The 20,653-nt window shown below is 41.4% G+C and overlaps 1 protein-coding gene across 5 annotated transcripts in view; it reads right to left on the bottom strand.

Annotated features, from left to right (window-relative positions):
* Positions 1 to 16,134: 16,134 nt before the first annotated feature.
* The window catches only part of Ube2u (ubiquitin conjugating enzyme E2 U), a 67,543-nt gene continuing 63,024 nt past the window's right edge, over positions 16,135 to 20,653 (bottom strand). For all 5 annotated transcript variants that reach the window (NM_001431215.1, NM_001431219.1, NM_001431217.1 and 2 more), the window contains 2 exon segments: positions 16,135 to 16,498; positions 18,902 to 18,996. In NM_001431215.1, coding sequence (NP_001418144.1) covers positions 16,290 to 16,498; positions 18,902 to 18,996 — 304 coding nt within the window. In that variant the 3' untranslated portion in view covers positions 16,135 to 16,289.

Here is a 20,653-nt window from a genome sequence, read left to right as displayed (position 1 = left end):
ATGGAGATTAGAGGCTGATATTCTCCCATGGGTAGTTCCTATCCAATGCTCACACAGTCTTAGTTAAACTAATGGGTTGCAAAGCAAACCCAATGTCATTAATGTTGTGAATCAAGCACCCTGACTTCCTGCCTTTCAGAAACTCAGCACCAAGAGTTGACATCATCATACACCGCCACAGTTGCAGTGCATTTTTTACTGTTTCTACAAACTGAATTGCTTAGCAACACACGAACCCTTAAAAAAGGCCTCACAGCTCTCTGTGTCTTATCTATTCTTGTTTTCTCTGCCTGTCTCTCATATCCCTTTCTCTCATATCCCTATTCCAAGATGGCTTTTGCTCTTTCTCCCTCCCCCAATAAACCTTGTGTATTAAATCTGTTGTGTATCTTGATCTCTTAGCAGCACACCTTGGCCCTAGGTATCTAACAATCTAAAAACAGATTGGTAGGATGGGAGGCAGGTAAGAGCAATCTGAAATGTATACATTTGTCAAAGAACACAATTAATCAATAAAAACATAGGAAACGAAGAAAAGTAATGAAGTTAAAGAATATTATGAATACTAGTGCACATTAAGCTTTGGGCCATGGGCTAACCAAGATACCCAGTTGTGGCTGCTGTGAAGGAAATGGAAAACCTTGTTTGTGACTCTCTAACCCTTGAACCATACCTGCAGGTGTCCAGAATGATAGGCAGCATTCTCACAATCCCAGTGATGTTGTTAATAGCCTGGAGATTTTTGCTACTCTATAGAGCTTGGCTTTACCCTAATCCTGCAAACTCCTGAGCATTAATTCTTAGACAATAGAATCCATTCTTATGAGAGAGGTTCCATGTACTTTGTAATTATGGTAGTTTGAATGCGCTTGGGCCATGGGAAGTGGCTGGCACTATTGGGAGGTGTGGCCTTGTTAGAGGAAGTGTGTCATTGTGGAGGCAGGGCTTTGAGGTCTCATGTACATAATTCTGGCCAGTCTGATCCAGATCTGTCTCCTCCTGCTGCCTTTGGATGAAGAAGTAGAACTCTCAGCTCCTCCTGCACCATGCCTGCCTGGATGTTGCTATGCTCCAACCTTGCTAATGGACTGAACCTCTGAACTTGTAAGCCAGCCCCAATTAAATGTCTTTTCTAAGAGTTACATTGGTCTTGGTTTCTCTTCACAGCAACAGAAGTCCAAACCAAGACAGCGATTCTGCTTATTCTAAACCCTTCTTCCCCAGATCCTTACTGTTTCTCAGACCTGGAACTCATCCTTATGAAAGAGCTCACAGGTGCTCTGCAAAGGAGATGTACTTCGAAAAGAAGTGTCAATGCTTTATTGTGATAATTGTTAGGAGAAAACCTTTTGCCAAAGTTGTATTGCTACTTACACAGGTCAAAAGTAATCTACTCTGGGTCAGACTCTAGAAGTTTGAAACAGCTCACCTAACTCAATTATGTTGAACCTGATTTCTTACTTGCATCTTGCAGATCATTTCTCTGTGGGGAGTAGAGTTCGCTGAGACTCCCACAGCTCCCACCATGTTTTCTGTCTATTTGCAGCATCAATAACTCCCTTAATGTATGTTGCATCTTAAAGGACAATCTAGCCCAGTGTCCCTCCTTGAACTCCAAATCTAATGCCTTTCAATATAAGCAAGAAGTGACAAAAACAAACAATAGTAGTTCATCAGAATTTTGGTCAGAGGTTGATGGGATTATATGATATGTAATATGAATCACATATTAATATAAAGTGAGCTAGAGAGAAAAGAGAATAATTCCGAAACAAGACCTTTACAAATAAAATTATTATAGAAGTTGGAAAATACTTATTATATTTTCATTTAAAATATTGCTTTAAAGCATATACTTTTTAAAAAAGCTGTATCTACATCCTAGCAAGGAAAACCGCAAACTAAAAACAAAACAAAAAAATTCCACTGTTTACAATAAAACCAAAACATTCAGAAGAAATATCTGACAAAAGATATACAATTGAACAATAGAAAAATTACAAAGCATTGTTATGAGATATTAGGTCTTAGGAAAAAAAATGGAAGTTCAGATGTCAACCTTCCACCAGCTGACCTATGGAGTCAATGTATTCCAAACCAAAACCCTCAGATAACTTTATGTAGGCAATAATGGGCTCATATTAATCTATTTGGAAATGTAAAGGACCTAGAAGAGTCATAATAAGTTTGCAAAAGAAAAGCAAAATTGAAGGCTAACCTTATTCTATGTTCCATAGGAGAGTGATAATGGAGGCAACACTGTGTTGGTACAAAGAGAGAGACAGATGGTGGGATAGCCCAAGGAACCTGGGAATAAACCCGTCATACAACTGCCAAAAAAGGACTGAGGAAGCTCATTAGAGATAGAAGAAGTGTTATTGGTACAGGGAGATACCATCAACAGGGAAGGGGGGAGGAAGGAAGGAAGAAAGGAGAGTTCATAAATTTTGATCCATTTCTTTGTGATCATACATTAAAATTAGCTTTTAATACCTACAGATATAATACAAATCACACAATTATAAAATTTCAACAAGGAACAAAGGAAAATCTTGTTGACTGGGTTAAATAAGCAGTTATCATAAACAACACCAAGATCAGAAATTATAAGAGAAAAAAGGAAATAGACTTTATCGAGTTTTTAAATGAGATGGTAGGACTGGGGTCTCTTATTTTGCTGACTATCAGCCATGTCCTACTCTCAGCTCCTAGAAGCAGCTGGCAGTTCCTTGCCTCATGGCCTTTTCCCAACATCATAGCTCTCTTCAAAGCCACCAGGAGACCCTCTTAATTGGTTAAGATGGAATCTTCCATAACCCAACATAGTGACAGGGGTGGCAATACCATCATCCTTAATACATAGCCTGTTATCTATCATCAAGGCACAGGCTCAGTCTACCAGAAGAGATTAAATGATGAGTGACTGCTCATAGGACAGATTTGCCACAGTACCTTTTATAGGCATACAATCAAACTGGGAAAGACTCCAGAGTCCATCTGTAGTCTTAACTAGAATGTTTATTCTAACAAACATTCAAATGCTGCGTAACAACTCAACACTTACTGTTAAGGCAGGTAAAATATTAAGGCCTAAATGGAATGTTAAGGCCTAGATGACTGTTACCTGACTAGCCTGCCATTTTGTGCTGTTACTGATATAAGGAAAGTTTCTCATATGCTGTCTGCTATTACTAGGAAACTTTCTCATGCCCAAGTTGATTACATATTCTGTTGTGTTCTGTGCTCTTGGAAACAAAGCATGATAGAAGTCAGTAGAACTGTTTTGGATAGTTACCCACAATAAGCTTGGAGCCAAACCAACCACCCGATAATTCTTCCTGTATCTGTGCATAAACCTTTATGATATTTGCTTTTATAAGCAGCCCCTGGGATGGACCCCAATATGAGAGACATCTGTACCAATATAAGAAACTATTTGGAGCAGAATTTCTCTAGAACCGGGCACGTTCTGGGTTTACCGGAAGTCCCACACCCGCGGATCCCGGCCCGCAGCAGCTCTCTGCTCCCAGACCCGGTGAGAGAGAGACCCAACCGCCTGGTCAGGTGGGCACTCCTGAGGCTGCAGAGCGGAAGAGACCACCAACACTGCTCACCCCTGCCCACATCCCTGGCCCAAGAGGAAACTGTATAAGGCCTCTGGGCTCCCGTGGGGGAGGGCCCAGGAGCGGCAGGACCCCTGCCGGAGACACCGCCGGACCCTGAAGGAAACAGACTGGATAAACAGTTCTCTGCACCCAAATCCCGTGGGAGGGAGAGCTAAACCTTCAGAGAGGCAGACAGGCCTGGGAAACCAGAAGAGACTGCTCCCTGCACACACATCTCGGACGCCAGAGGAAAAAGCCAAAGACCATCTGGAACCCTGGTGCACTGAAGCTCCCGGAAGGGGCGGCACAGGTCTTCCTGGTTGCTGCCGCTGCAGAGAGCCCCTGGACAGCACCCCACGAGCAAACCTGAGCCTCGGGACCACAGGTAAGACCAAATTTTCTGCTGCAAGAAAGCTGCCTGGTGAACTCAAGACACAGGCCCACAGGAACAGCTGAAGACCTGTAGAGAGGAAAAACTACACGCCCGAAAGCAGAACACTCTGTCCCCATAACTGACTGAAAGAGAGGAAAACAGGTCTACAGCACTCCTGACACACAGGCTTATAGGACAGTCTAGCCACTGTCAGAAATAGCAGAACAAAGTAACACTAGAGATAATCTGATGGCGAGAGGCAAGCGCAGGAACCCAAGCAACAGAAACCAAGACTACATGCCATCATCGGAGCCCAATTCTCCCACCAAAACAAACATGGAATATCCAAACACACCAGAAAAGCAAGATCTAGTTTCAAAATCATATTTGATCATGATGCTGGAGGACTTCAGGAAAGACCTGAACACACTTAGGGAAGCACAGGAAAACATTAATAAACAAGTAAAAGCCTACAGAGAGGAATCGCAAAAATCCCTGAAAGAATTCCAGGAAAACACAATCAAACAGTTGAAGGAATTAAAAATGGAAATAGAAGCAATCAAGAAAGAACACATGGAAACAACCCTGGATATAGAAAACCAAAAGAAGAGACAAGGAGCTGTAGATACAAGCTTCACCAACAGAATACAAGAGATGGAAGAGAGAATCTCAGGAGCAGAAGATTCCATAGAAATCATTGACTCAACTGTCAAAGATAATGTAAAGCGGAAAAAGCTACTGGTCCAAAACATACAGGAAATCCAGGACTCAATGAGAAGATCAAACCTAAGGATAATAGGTATAGAAGAGAGTGAAGACTCCCAGCTCAAAGGACCAGTAAATATCTTCAACAAAATCATAGAAGAAAACTTCCCTAACCTAAAAAAAGAGATACCCATAGACATACAGGAAGCCTACAGAACTCCAAATAGATTGGACCAGAAAAGAAACACCTCCCGTCACATAATTGTCAAAACACCAAACGCACAAAATAAAGAAAGAATATTAAAAGCAGTAAGGGAAAAAGGTCAAGTAACATATAAAGGGAGACCTATCAGAATCACACCAGACTTCTCGCCAGAAACTATGAAGGCCAGAAGATCCTGGACTGATGTTATACAGACCCTAAGAGAACACAAATGCCAGCCCAGATTACTGTATCCAGCAAAACTCTCAATTAACATTGATGGAGAAACCAAGATATTCCATGACAAAACCAAATTTACACAATATCTTTCTACAAATCCAGCACTACAAAGGATAATAAATGGTAAAGCCCAACATAAGGAGGCAAGCTATACCCTAGAAGAAGCAAGAAACTAATCATCTTGGCAACAAAACAAAGAGAATGAAAGCACACAAACATAACCTCACATCAAATATGAATATAACGGGAAGCAATAATCACTATTCCTTAATATCTCTCAATATCAATGGCCTCAACTCCCCAATAAAAAGACATAGATTAACAAACTGGATACGCAACGAGGACCCTGCATTCTGCTGCCTACAGGAAACACACCTCAGAGACAAAGACAGACACTACCTCAGAGTGAAAGGCTGGAAAACAACTTTCCAAGCAAATGGTCAGAAGAAGCAAGCTGGAGTAGCCATTCTAATATCAAATAAAATCAATTTCCAACTAAAAGTCATCAAAAAAGATAAGGAAGGACACTTCATATTCATCAAAGGAAAAATCAACCAAGATGAACTCTCAATCCTAAATATCTATGCCCCAAATACAAGGGCACCTACATATGTAAAAGAAACCTTACTAAAGCTCAAAACACACATTGCATCTCACACAATAATAGTGGGAGATTTCAACACCCCACTCTCATCAATGGACAGATCATGGAAACAGAAATTAAACAGTGATGTAGACAGACTAAGAGAAGTCATGAGCCAAATGGACTTAACGGATATTTATAGAACATTCTATCCTAAAGCAAAAGGATATACCTTCTTCTCAGCTCCTCATGGTACTTTCTCCAAAATTGACCATATAATTGGTCAAAAAACGGGCCTCAACAGGTACAGAAAGATAGAAATAATCCCATGCGTGCTATCGGACCACCACGGCCTAAAACTGGTCTTCAATAACAATAAGGGAAGAATGCCCACATATACGTGGAAATTGAACAATGCTCTACTCAATGATAACCTGGTCAAGGAAGAAATAAAGAAAGAAATTAAAAACTTTTTAGAATTTAATGAAAATGAAGATACAACATACTCAAACTTATGGGACACAATGAAAGCTGTGCTAAGAGGAAAACTCATAGCGCTGAGTGCCTGCAGAAAGAAACAGGAAAGAGCATATGTCAGCAGCTTGACAGCACACCTAAAAGCTCTAGAACAAAAAGAAGCAAATACACCCAGGAGGAGTAGAAGGCAGGAAATAATCAAACTCAGAGCTGAAATCAACCAAGTAGAAACAAAAAGGACCATAGAAAGAATCAACAGAACCAAAAGTTGGTTCTTTGAGAAAATCAACAAGATAGATAAACCCTTAGCCAGACTAACGAGAGGACACAGAGAGTGTGTCCAAATTAACAAAATCAGAAATGAAAAGGGAGACATAACTACAGATTCGGAGGAAATTCAAAAAATCATCAGATCTTACTATAAAAACCTATATTCAACAAAATTTGAAAATCTTCAGGAAATGGACAATTTCCTAGACAGATACCAGGTATCGAAGTTAAATCAGGAACAGATAAACCAGTTAAAAAACCCCATAACTCCTAAGGAAATAGAAGCAGTCATTAAAGGTCTCCCAACCAAAAAGAGCCCAGGTCCAGACGGGTTTAGTGCAGAATTCTATCAAACCTTCATAGAAGACCTCATACCAATATTATCCAAACTATTTCACAAAATTGAAACAGATGGAGCCCTACCGAATTCCTTCTATGAAGCCACAATTACTCTTATACCTAAACCACACAAAGACACAACAAAGAAAGAGAACTTCAGACCAATTTCCCTTATGAATATCGACGCAAAAATACTCAATAAAATTCTGGCAAACCGAATTCAAGAGCACATCAAAACAATCATCCACCATGATCAAGTAGGCTTCATCCCAGGCATGCAGGGATGGTTTAATATACGGAAAACCATCAACGTGATCCATTATATAAACAAACTGAAAGAACAGAACCACATGATCATTTCATTAGATGCTGAGAAAGCATTTGACAAAATTCAACACCCCTTCATGATAAAAGTCCTGGAAAGAATAGGAATTCAAGGCCCATACCTAAACATAGTAAAAGCCATATACAGCAAACCAGTTGCTAACATTAAACTAAATGGAGAGAAACTTGAAGCAATCCCACTAAAATCAGGGACTAGACAAGGCTGCCCACTCTCTCCCTACTTATTCAATATAGTTCTTGAAGTTCTAGCCAGAGCAATCAGGCAACAAAAGGAGATCAAAGGGATACAGATCGGAAAAAAAGAGGTCAAAATATCACTATTTGCAGATGACATGATAGTATATTTAAGTGATCCCAAAAGTTCCACCAGAGAACTACTAAAGCTGATAAACAACTTCAGCAAAGTGGCTGGGTATAAAATTAACTCAAATAAATCAGTTGCCTTCCTCTATACAAAAGAGAAACAAGCCGAGAAAGAAATCAGGGAAACGACACCCTTCATAATAGACCCAAATAATATAAAGTACCTCGGTGTGACTTTAACCAAGCAAGTAAAAGATCTGTACAATAAGAACTTCAAGACACTGAGGAAAGAAATTGAAGAAGACCTCAGAAGATGGAAAGATCTCCCATGCTCATGGATTGGCAGGATTAATATGGTAAAAATGGCCATTTTACCAAAAGCAATCTACAGATTCAATGCAATCCCCATCAAAATACCAATCCAATTCTTCAAAGAGTTAGACAGAACAATTTGCAAATTCATCTGGAATAACAAAAAACCCAGGATAGCTAAAGCTATCCTCAACAATAAAAGGACTTCAGGGGGAATCACTATCCCTGAACTCAAGCAGTATTACAGAGCAATAGTGATAAAAACTGCATGGTATTGGTACAGAGACAGACAGATAGACCAATGGAATAGAATTGAAGACCCAGAAATGAACCCACACACCTATGGTCACTTGATTTTTGACAAAGGAGCCAAAACCATCCAATGGAAAAAAGATAGTATTTTCAGCAAATGGTGCTGGTTCAACTGGAGGGCAACATGTAGAAGAATGCAGATCGATCCATCCTTATCACCCTGTACAAAGCTTAAGTCCAAGTGGATCAAGGACCTCCACATCAAACCAGACACACTCAAACTAATAGAAGAAAAACTAGGGAAGCATCTGGAACACATGGGCACTGGAAAAAATTTCCTGAACAAAACACCAATGGCTTATGCTCTAAGATCAAGAATCGACAAATGGGATCTCATAAAACTGCAAAGCTTCTGTAAGGCAAAGGACACTGTGGTTAGGACAAAACGGCAACCAACAGATTGGGAAAAGATCTTTACCAATCCTACAACAGATAGAGGCCTTATTTCCAAAATATACAAAGAACTCAAGAAGTTAGACCGCAGGGAAACAAATAACCCTATTAAAAAATGGGGTTCAGAGCTAAACAAAGAATTCACAGCTGAGGAATGCCGAATGGCTGAGAAACACCTAAAGAAATGTTCAACATCTTTAGTCATAAGGGAAATGCAAATCAAAACAACCCTGAGATTTCACCTCACACCAGTGCGATTGGCTAAGATCAAAAACTCAGGTGACAGCAGATGCTGGCGAGGATGTGGAGAAAGAGGAACACTCCTCCATTGTTGGTGGGATTGCAGACTGGTAAAACCATTCTGGAAATCAGTCTGGAGGTTCCTCAGAAAATTGGACATTGAACTGCCTGATGATCCAGCTATACCTCTCTTGGGCATATACCCAAAAGATGCCTCAACATATAAAAGAGACACGTGCTCCACTATGTTCATCGCAGCCTTATTTATAATAGCCAGAAGCTGGAAAGAACCCAGATGCCCTTCAACAGAGGAATGGATACAGAAAATGTGGTACATCTACACAATGGAATATTACTCAGCTATCAAAAACAACGAGTTTATGAAATTCGTAGGCAAATGGTTGGAACTGGAAAATATCATCCTGAGTGAGCTAACCCAATCACAGAAAGACATACATGGTATGCACTCATTGATAAGTGGCTATTAGCCCAAATGCTTGAATTACCCTAGATCCCTAGAACAAACGAAACTCAAGACGGATGATCAAAATGTGAATGCTTCACTCCTTCTTTAAATGAGGAAAAAGAATACCCTTGGCAGGGAAGGGAGAGGCAAAGATTAAAACAGAGACTGAAGGAACACCCATTCAGAGCCTGCCCCACATGTGGCCCATACATATACAGCCACCCAATTAGACAAGATGGATGAAGCAAAGAAGTGCAGACCGACAGGAGCCGGATGTAGATCGCTCCTGAGAGACACAGCCAGAATACAGCAAATATAGAGGCTAATGCCAGCAGCAAACCACTGAACTGAGAATAGGTCCCCTATTGAAGGAATCAGAGAAAGAACTGGAAGAGCTTGAAGGGGCTCGAGACCCCAAAAGTACAACAATGCCAAGCAACCAGAGCTTCCAGGGACTAAGCCACTACCTAAAGACTATACATGGACTGACCCTGGACTCTGACCCCATAGGTAGCAATGAATATCCTAGTAAGAGCACCAGTGGAAGGGGAAGCCCTGGGTCCTGCTAAGACTGAACCCACAGTGAACTAGTCTATGGGGGGAGGGCGGCAATGGGGGGAGGGTTGGGAGGGGAACACCCATAAGGAAGGGGAGGGGGGAGGGGGATGTTTGCCCGGAAACCGGGAAAGGGAATAACACTCGAAATGTATATAAGAAATACTCAAGTTAATAAAAAAAAAAAAAGAAACTATTTGGAATAAGACTTCCTTTTTGAATAGTGGTCAAGTAAAGCTTAAGTTCCCAAGACCTGCCTGGGAACTGACATCCTACTCGGCAGAGAGAGACATGTGTGTGGGTAGTGGATATCCTGATTGGCAAATTAAAACAAGAATGATAGACAAGTCCCATCCTGGTTGATGAGTTAAGACACAAATTTTAGACAAGGCAAGTCCTTTGCCACAGTTGAATATCACAACCAATGAGAGGAGAATTGTATAACAAAGACATATTTCTAAGGAAATTACCTATCTCTATTCCTAAATCCTGATTAGTATAAATACTTGGCACAGATGTTTGTGGACTTTAGGCTTAAAAACCCTGTAGGATTTTAACTCAATGCCATGGTTCAGCTCCTGAGCCTGTACCATGGCCCTGATCAAGAAATTATTCCTGTTTGGCTGAGATCAATATTTATGGTTATGAGGCAACTCCTAGACCTCAACACTTATCCATCTCTAAAGCTGAGATAAATGAATTTCCACTGTTTCTTACATACCAAGTTTGTAGCATTTTGTACAGCAGTCCAAATGGACCAAGACACAAAGGAGGAGGGGTAGTTGTAGTGGAGAAGATGCTTAAGGTCTGACTCATGAAGGACGTTCAGAAAGGAGAGAGATGTCATCAAAGGAGTTTCATCAGTTAGATAGAACCCCCAAAGCTTCCTTACTGAGGAATATTTTCCATAGCACTGGAAGGTGCTAGGCAGTCTGCAAAGGGAGGGAAGCAATCTACCCAGATGTGACGCCTATGAACCATACCAATGTACAATGTGCAGCAAGATGTACTTAAAGTACAATAGCAGCACTCATTTCTTGGCAGTAACCAAGAACTGTATAACCCGACATAGGCCCAAATTTGAAATGTAGCCAGCACAAAGATCCTACAAAGAAACAGAACTTCAGACCAATTTCCCTTATGAATATCAATGCAAAAATACTCAATAAAATTCTTGCAAACCAAATCCAAGAACACATGAAAAGATCATTCACCATGATCAAGTAGGCTTCATCCCAGGCATGCAGGGATGGCTCAATATACAGAAATCCATCAATGTAATCCACTATATAAACAAACTCAAAGAAAGAAAATCACATAATCATCTCACTAGATGCTGAGGAAGCATTTGACAAAATTTATCACACCTTCATGATAAAAATCTTGGAAAGATTAGGAATTCAAAGTCCATACCTAAACACAGTAAAAGCAATATACAGTAAACCAAGAGCCAACATCAAACTAAATGGAAAGAAACTTGAAGCAATCCCACTAAAATCAGGGACTAGACAAGGCTACCCACTCTCTCTTTACCTATTCAATATAGTATTTGAAGTCCTAGCCAGAACAATTAGACAACAAAAGGAGGTCAAAGAGATACAAATTGGAAAGGAAGAAATCAAAATATCACTATTTGCAGATGATATGATAGTATACATAAGTGGCCTCAAAAATTCCACCAGAGAACTCCTAAACCTGATAAACAACTTCAGCAAAGTGGATGGATATAAAATTAACTTAAACAAATCAGTAGTAGCCTTTCTTTACTCAAAGAATAAACAGGCTGACAAAGAAATGAGGGAAACAACACCCTGCACAATAATCACAAATAATATTAATAGCTTGGTGTGACTATAACCAAGCAAGTGAAAGATCTGTATGACAAAAACTTCAAGTCTCTGAATAAAGATATTGAAGAAGATCTCAGAAGATGGAAAGATCTCCCATGCTCATGAATGGACAGAATTAATATAGTCAAAATGGCCATCTTGCTGAAAGCAATCTACAGATTCAATGCAATCTCCATCAAAATTCCAACTCAATTCTTCATAGACTTTGAAAGAGCAATTCTCAAATTCATTTGGAATAAGCAAAAATCTAGGATAGTGAAAACAATTCTCAATACTAAAAGAACTTCTGAAGGAATCACCATCCCTGACCTCAAGCTGTATTACAGAGCAATAGTGATAAAAACTGTATGGTATTGATACAGAGACAGGCAGGTAGATCAATGGAATAGAATTGAAGACCCAGAAACGAACCCACATACCTATGGTCACTTGATCTTTGACAAAGGAGCCAAAATCATCCAGTGGAAAAGAGATAGCATTTTCCATAAATGTTGCTGGTTCAAGTGGTAATCAGCATGTAGAAGAATCCAAATTGATCCATTCTTATGTCCTTGTGCAAAGCTCAAGTCCAAGTGGATCAAGAACCTCCACATAAAACCAGATACACTGAAACTAATAGGCAAGTGGGGAAGAGCCTCAAACACATAGGCACAGTGGGGAAAAGGTCCTGAACAAAACACCAATGGCTTATGCTCTAAGATCAAGAATCTACAAATGGTACCTCATAAAATTGCAAAGCTTCTATAAGGCAAGGGACACTGTCATTAGGACAAAACAGCAACTGTCTTAGGGTTTTCTAGAGTCACAGAACTTATGGGTGGTCTCTATATAGTAAAAGAATTGGTTGATGACTTACAGTCTATAGTCCAACTCTCCAACACTGATCAACAACAGCTGTGAATGGAAATCCAAGGATCTAGTGGTCTCAGTCCCATGAGGCAGGAAGGCAGACAAAAGAGAGAGAGACTCTTCCTTCTTTCAGTGTTCTTATGTAAATCTCCAGCAGAAGGTGTGTTCCAGATTGAAGATATGTACCACCACACCTGGGTCTGGGACTTTTGTCCCAGGTGACCTTGACCTCAGAGATCTCCTTGCCATAAGTTCTTGGGGTTCATAGCCACTTTGCCTCAAGATCTCCATACCAAGATCCAGGTCAGAAACTTGGATCTCCCAGCCTCAAGATCAGGGTCAAAGGTGAGCCTTCCAATTCTGGATTGTAGTTCATTCCAGATATAGTCAAGCTGACAACCAGGAATAGCCACTACAGCGACCAACAGATTAGGAAAAGATCTTTACCAATCCTACATCTGATAGAGGGATAATATCTAATACATACAAAGAACTCAGAAAGTTAGACTCCAGAGAATCAACTAACCCTATTAAATGGGATACAGAGCTAACCAAAGATTTCTCAACTAAGGAATATTGAATGGCTAAGAAGCGCCTAAAGAAATGTTCAACATCCTTAGTCATCAGGGAAATGCAAATCAAAACAACCGTGAGATTCCACCTCTCATCAGTCAGAAAGGCTAAGATCAAAAACTCAGGTGACAGTAGATACTGGGGAGGATGTGGAGAAAGAGGAACACTCCTCCATTATTGGTGGGATTGCAAGCTGGTATAGCCACTGTGGAAATCAATATGACTGTTCCTCAGAAAATTGGACATAGTAGTACCGGAGGACTTAGCTATACCATTCCTGAGCATATACCCAAAAGATGCACCAACATATAACAAAGACACATGCTCCACTATGTTCATAGCAGCCTTATTTACAATTGCCAGAAGCTGGAAAGTACCCGAATGTTGTTCAAGAGAGGAATGGATACAGAAAATGTGTACATTTACACAATGGAATACTATTCAGCTATTAAAAACAATGACTTCATGAAATTCAAAGGCAAATGGATGGAACTAGAAAATATCATCCTGAGTGAGGTAACCCAATCACAAAAGAACACACATGGTATGCACTCGCTGATAAGTGGATATTAGCCCAAAAACTCAGAACACTCAAAATACAACTCACAGATCACATGAAGTTCAAGAAAAAGGAAGATCAAACTGTGGATACTTCAGTCCTTCTTAGAAGGGGGAACAAAATATTCATGAGAGGTAGAGGGTGAGAAGGACTTGGGAGGAAGAAAGGAGGAGGGGCGCAGGGGGAGAAGGATTAGGTATGAGAGGAGACAGGGATGATATACAGAGGTTCAGGAATTTGAACAGAGGTGTGTAGCAATGGGGGAATGGGGAACTGAGGATAGCCACCAGCAAGTCTCAGATGCCAGGAAAGCCAGAGGTACCCAGGACCCAATAGGGTTGAGATTAGCTGGAATGTTCAATAAAAGTGAGGGAGAACCTGTTGGGACCATATCCAGAGGTTAGGCAAGGCCCCCAGTTGGGGAATGGGGACACCCACCCTTCTCAGAATTTTAACCCATAATTGCTCCTGTCTAAAGGAAATGCAGGAACAAAGAGTGGAGCAGATACTGAAGGAAAGGTCATCCAGAGACTGCCCTACCTGGGGATTTATTCCTTATGTAGCCATCAAATTCAGTCACTATTGCTGATGCCAAAAAGTGCTTGCTGACAGGAACCTGATACGGATGTCTCCTGAGAGGCTCTGGCTGAGCCTTACCAATACAGATGAGGATGCTTACAGCTAACCATCTGACTGAGCACAGGGACCCCACTGGAGTAGAGAAAGGACTGAAGGAGCTGAATGTTTGCAACCCCATAGGAAGAACAACAATATCAACCAACCAGAAGCCCCAGAGCTCCCAGGGACTAAACCACCAACCAAAGAGTACACATGGGGGGACCCATGGCTCCAGCTGCATATGTAGCAGAGGGTGGCCTTGTCTGGCATCAGTATGAAGAGAAGTCCTTGGTCCTGTGAAGACTCAATTCCCCAGTGTAGGGGAATGCCAGGGTAGTGAGATTGGAGTGGGTGGGTGGGAGGGAGAGCTTCCTCATAGAAGCAGGGGAAGGGGACAACCGGGAAAGGTTTGAGATGTATTTACATTTGAGATGTAAATACATAAAATATCCAATAAAAAAAAGAAAAAAGTAGCCAGCTACCTTTTAACTAGTGAGATCATGGGACTTGGAGAAGAGTATGTACAAACCACTTTCCTGAACCATTGTAATGCCCTAACTGCATACAAATACTTACCCTTATTCTCAAAGAGAAGTGTAGCTTTCATCCCTCATCAAAAATTATCTCTTTGCAGTTGACAGAGTCCATTACAGAAAGCTCTAAGTAGTGAAAATGAAAAGAACAGAACTGACTGTACAGTATTCAGCCCTAACTGATACATTTATAGTGTTGCAGGATATTTGCTCCAACTGTGAACCCTGAGACTGTGTTATTTACTGAAAAAAATGTTTTTTCTAGTTGTGGCTCAGCCTTAGCACATACTTTTAATCCCTCTGGCTGGAACACAGCTACCTCATTAGTGTCCCAAACAATAAAGGTAAAGTTTTTGTAGAAATAAAGGTGATTGCCTTGTAGTTAGACTCTGAGTTGGACTTATATGCATGTGTGGCTATGTGTTGGTAGATAGGCACTAGATAAGTCTCTGTGAAGGCATAGCAATGAATATTGTTTTGAAAGTTATAGCCCAGGGCCTGGAGAGATGCCTGAAGTGCATGTAGTGCTCTTCCAAAGGACAGGAAAACAGTTCCCAGTACGCACATCAGGCAGCCTCTAACTCCAGTTCCAGGAGATCCAACTTTCTCTTTTGGCCTCCCTGGGGACTACACACACATGTACATACCATATACAAACATTTATGTATACAATTAAAGAAAAACCAGTATTTTAAGAAAAGATGTAGCTGAGAGGCTCAATAAGCATTGTTGGGTTTATACAGTATGTGATTTTTGGTCTTCTTAAATTTGGTGGATTATAAGCAAAGGATAGGCTCTATTGTGCAGCATGTAAATTGTGACATGGACCAAAGGAATAGAGAATGCAGTTACAGCTGCCATTGGTAAGTCTGTCTTAGAGAGTAAGCTGTAGGAAGGAGGGCTGTGAGCCATGTGTCATAGAATAGTCATGGCTTATGTACAAGCTGAAGCAGTAAAAAGACAGAGAACAAAGGAGATGGTTAGATACGAGTGTAAGAAACCTGGAGTGGTTGTGGTATCTCCTTCCTTGATTACAGAAGACACAAGAACCCAGGCAGGTACAGGCAATGTCACAGATCCCTCTACTTGGGTTATTCCAGTCTCTGAAATGTCTGTCCTTCCTTCAGCATTTTTCCTGGTCTAACTGTTGCTGGTTAGGAACTTAGTTCCAGGGCCAGAGAGATAGCTCGGTGCTTAATAGAGAGATAGTTCAGTACTGAATTCAATTCTCAGCAACCATGTGGTGGCTCACAACCATATGCAATGCAGTCTGATGCCATCTTCTGGTGTGTCTGAAGACGGCTACAGTGTGCTCATGTGAATTAAAGAGAAGAAAAAAAATGAACTTAGTTCCAGTACCCGGTGAATTATGGGAATGTGCAGAATAGCATTGACAGAACATTGCAGTAAGCACTCAGTTTTGAGAAACGCAGAGCAAGAACACATTCATTGACTTATATTTGTATTTTGTGTTTCCAGAAAGATGAGATTAACCGGGGTAGAGAGCAGAAGATAGGTTCTGAGCCTCCCCCAAAACTGCCCCATGAGGTTGCACTGTAACTGGGCAGCATGTGAAGTCCTTGTGTGTTAGTTGTCAATGTTCTCAAAGTTTTCATAGTTCTCATAGTTCAAAGATTCTTCATCAAGACCATCGGTCCAGGCAACCAGGTTGTCCACTTCCTCTTCCCAGGATTCTTCTGAGTCATGTTCTTCCGAAAAGCTTTCCTCTGACCACTCCTGAGGTACATTATAAAACCCTGACTCATCTTCTACATTAGGTTCAGAAGAAAGTTCAGCTATGGTAGGAAACATGAAAAACAGAAATGTATGAGACTTAGTGGGAAAAACGAGAGATCTAATGCTAACAATCATCTGAATGATGGCACGCAACCTTTTAAACATTCCTTTTGCAGAAAATATTTTGTGTACGTGCATGTATGTGTGTGTTTATGTTTATGAATGTGAATGCAGTGGCTGTACAACCAGAAGAGCACGTTGGATCCCCTGGAGTCGGAGTTACAGATGGTGGTGAGCTGCTTTACATGGGTGCTCCTAACAAGGGCCATAGTAACAGTGGTGAGATCTCCTGACTGTGGAGTCATCTCTCCAGCCCTCCTCCCATTTAAAACGTTGTAAATGACACATTTCACAGCCGTCTTTGTCAAACTCACTTTTCCTTCTCTCTCAACTTTTTCATTACTCGTTAGCTTGTCCAGCTGACCAACATTTATAACACATGTGCTGACTTACAGTTGCGTTATAGGAAGAGATATTCTGCCAGCAACCTTGCTGAGACTGAAGGTCCATTTTTCCCAGCTTTAGCTTCAAGGTTATCTATCACAAGCCTTATGACACTGCGAGCAGGAGATTGGCTAAGATATTCTGAAAGTCCTGGCACGCAGAAACTGTGAAATAGTTAAGTGTGTGTTGTGATAATTTGTTTGTTATGCAGCAACGGAAACTCTAGGATTGCAAGGCCAAGAGAGACATGCTGTGAGAGCTCTTGGAGAACTTCCAGAGGTTTTTGGATTTTTGGAATATCTACCTATACATCATGAAATATCTTGTGATGGCCCAAGTTTAAACACAAAACTTACTTGTACTTGGGGGGAGGATGAGTACATAAAGGTAATTTCATTCAATGTGTTAAACACTTTTATATCTGACGACATATTGACACTCAAAAGTTCTGGAGCTTTTCTAGCTTTAGGGATGCTCATCCTGTATCTGAATTGTATGGAAAAAGATGCCTCTATGCTGGAGTGTTAAGAGGAGGGAATTGTGTTTGGAGTGGAATGTGAAGAAACAATGTGCTTTTCTAAACATTAAAATAATGCAGAGAACAAAGAGATGTGACCCATTAGATGGAGGGACAAGGGTAAGAGGTGTCATTAAAAAAATGATAGACAGATATGGGAAAACCAAAGAGCCTCAGTTTCACTGCAAAGGAAATGAGAAAGTGATAAAAGGCTTTGAAATCTGCTCACAGCAGTAGATGTGAGCTGCAGGGGCCAGTCTGACAAGGTATGACCATATGGACAGGCAGACACCACAGGACAGACACGATACCTACTGACTTCAACAAGTGAACTCATCTCCACTCCAAAATGGTGGCACTGCTGGAAGGCGGAGACTGAGAGAAGGGTTAGAGACCTCAGGAAAAAAGCAGAGAAGGCTGGAGGGACTGTGTCTTCCCGTCTTCTCAGCCCTTATGAGTCCTTTAGTATGTGGGCAGTCATAAAAGGAGGTGACAGGATGGAGGGTCACTCAAAGGAGAAACTCTGAGTGTACTGAGAGGAGGAGGAGGAGTAAGAGGAGGAGGAGGAAGAGGAGGAGGAGGAGGAGGAAGAGGAGGAGGAGGTACTGACTCAAGACAAAGGAAGTGAGGACAGTGAGAGGCAGTGGGGGAGAATGGGAGGTGGTGTGGGGTCCTTGGAGAACTGGGGAGTGAAGCTTGCTGTTGTGTCTGGCATCCATATACTGAGACTGTTTAACAAACACTTGGCAGCAGCAACTTGGATTGTGCTTTTCAGTGCCTTCCAGTCTACACACAATCCTGACATACATTGAGCACATAATCATGGGACTCCTGTGGGGCGGAGCAGTCAATAGAAGGAAGCCTCTGGGGACACAGCCCTAGCTGAGAGGAAGGAGCTCACTGCTGAGCTGACAGTGTGGAGTCTGGTCCTAAGCCCTGTGACCTTACCTGCCCAGCTGTCTCCTCCTTCCTAGGTGACTTATGTTTTAGTCACCAGCTCTCTTACCTCTCGTGGCCTTTCATTTTCCCCACTACACACATTTTCACTGACAAACACTAATTTGTAAACACCTAAACTTATGGCTAACAGTGTTTTCCCTTTCAACCGTGTTGCCTGTATGTCTGCATCTACAATGAATACCAGGAGTCAGTATCCAAGCATTTTTGGTTCTGGCTACTTTTCTCACAGTTTAAAACTTTAGTCTTAACTTTTCAAGTTGTGTATTAATATATCAAGAAGCACAGTAAGCTTGGAAATATAAAAAGTAGTTCAATTTAGAAGTCTTCAATTCCTCTGTAATTGGCTTATTGAACTGTTTTTGGTAGAGTTGAAGCACACTTGTACCTCATGTACTCAAACTTATTTGAGCTGAGCAATAATTTAAGTTTATTACTATAAATAACTGCTTGTATATAAAAGAAAAAAACTGAATCAACTTACTTGGAGATGGGTAGAGAACCTCCTCTTTGTCGGAGGGCTCCTTGCTCTCCTGAGTCATTTTCTTTCTAATGTTCTGCCACTTTGAGAGCACAAACCTGCAAAATAGAAGAAGAGAGACATCTATAGATTGTGGAAAGAGCATTTCATTTGAGGACAATAAACCGAATAGGTTGAATGGAGCAGAAATACAGAACATGGGCCGGGAAGGATGGTCTTGGGACGTGGCATCGCTCAGCGCTGACCAGCAATGATATTACTTCAATGTGTGCTTTCTAGAGGAGCAGGAGTAAATAACATGGTAAATGCTGTCATATTATAAAGGTAAAAACAGCATCCTGCATAGCATAGCAAGGGCCACTATGAGAAATGACCACAAGCTTGGTGTCTAGAAATGTCCCCTTTGCCCTGATCCTACATATGTCCTGGACCCCCAGTGGATGCCTGAAACCAAGGCCAGGGCCAGGCCCTACATGTACAGCTTCTACATTCAATACATTTGTGTCTTGACTTGTCACCCTGACTTGTACAGCGAGGAGCAATGACACTAAGACACACTTCTTTCCTCTCTTCACAAATACAAGATCCAACCCTGGTAACCTCCACATGGTTTTCCCGTGCTGATTAAGCCAGAAACCATCCTTATAGGAAGCAGTCTAATGCTTCTTTGGCATGTCCAAATTACCACACCATTATCTGTGTGCTTTGGAAGTTACTATTAAGGAAGACAAGGACTTCCTGAAATACTCTAACAGTGACTGATGACCCAGCTACTGAGTGACATTGGATTGTGTGTGAAGTGGTGGCCTAAGGGCCAGGTCTCACTCTGGATGGGAAGGCAGGCTATCAGATTCTACCATCTACTCATCTGCTCAGAGCGCATGTATTTGAAGAAGTGTTATTTTTTCTACTTAACATTTTTAGACTGTGGTTGACTTTGGATAACTGAACCATGGCTAAAAGGACTTCTACGGCAGATATTTATCCTCATACAGCTTGAGGGGGTGGAGGTCTGGGTTCGAACCCTGAAGGTTCCAGGCAAGAATCCAAAAGAATCCTCTTTTGCTTCTGGTCAGCTTCCACTGGCTTCTAGCAACCCTTGGCGTCCTTTGACTCATAACTCATTCCAACCTCTGTGTCCACTCTGTTACACAACTTTCCCTGACATGTCTCTGCTCTCTGCTCTCTCTCTCTCTCTCTCTCTCTCTCTCTCTCTCTCTCTCTCAGCAAGTTTCAGGCATGCCTCAAATTCCATCTAGTCCTTCGTCAGTCTCCTGAATGCCGGGATTCCAGGTGTACACCACTGTGTCCGACTCCCTTCTCACGAGACCAGAGTATTGGATGTAGGACACCCCTCAGTTTGTTGTGGGTTTGCTGTAACTAGCTACATCAGCAGACATTGCTTCTGAAACAATCTGAAACAAGGTCTTTGGCTGAGATGCAGCCAGGGGAAGGATGAGAATAGAGAAAGGGGGGGTCTCCATTCAACCCACGACATCAGGGGAGAGGTTTTAACAGAAAATTCTCAACTTCTGGAAATACACGGAACGAGCTGGGAATGATGATGGAGAGCCTGAGTCAAGGTACCAAGAATATCTGAGGGATCAGTACAGAGGGGAAATTCTTGATAAAAAGTTTGGCGATGATCACATTTTGGAATGAACCATGTTAAACAACGACAACAACAACAACAACAATCACAGAAAGCAACTTTTAGTGGAAAAGTTGTTAATGAAAATCAAGCTGCACAGACAT

Source organism: Rattus norvegicus, chromosome 5 (assembly GCF_021556685.1).
Source record: "Rattus norvegicus strain SHRSP/BbbUtx chromosome 5, alternate assembly SHRSP_T2T, whole genome shotgun sequence".
In the NCBI taxonomy this organism is placed as follows: domain Eukaryota; kingdom Metazoa; phylum Chordata; class Mammalia; order Rodentia; family Muridae; genus Rattus; species Rattus norvegicus.
Note: the sequence above shows the minus strand (reverse complement) of the source record. Positions and strands in the feature narration are given on the sequence as shown.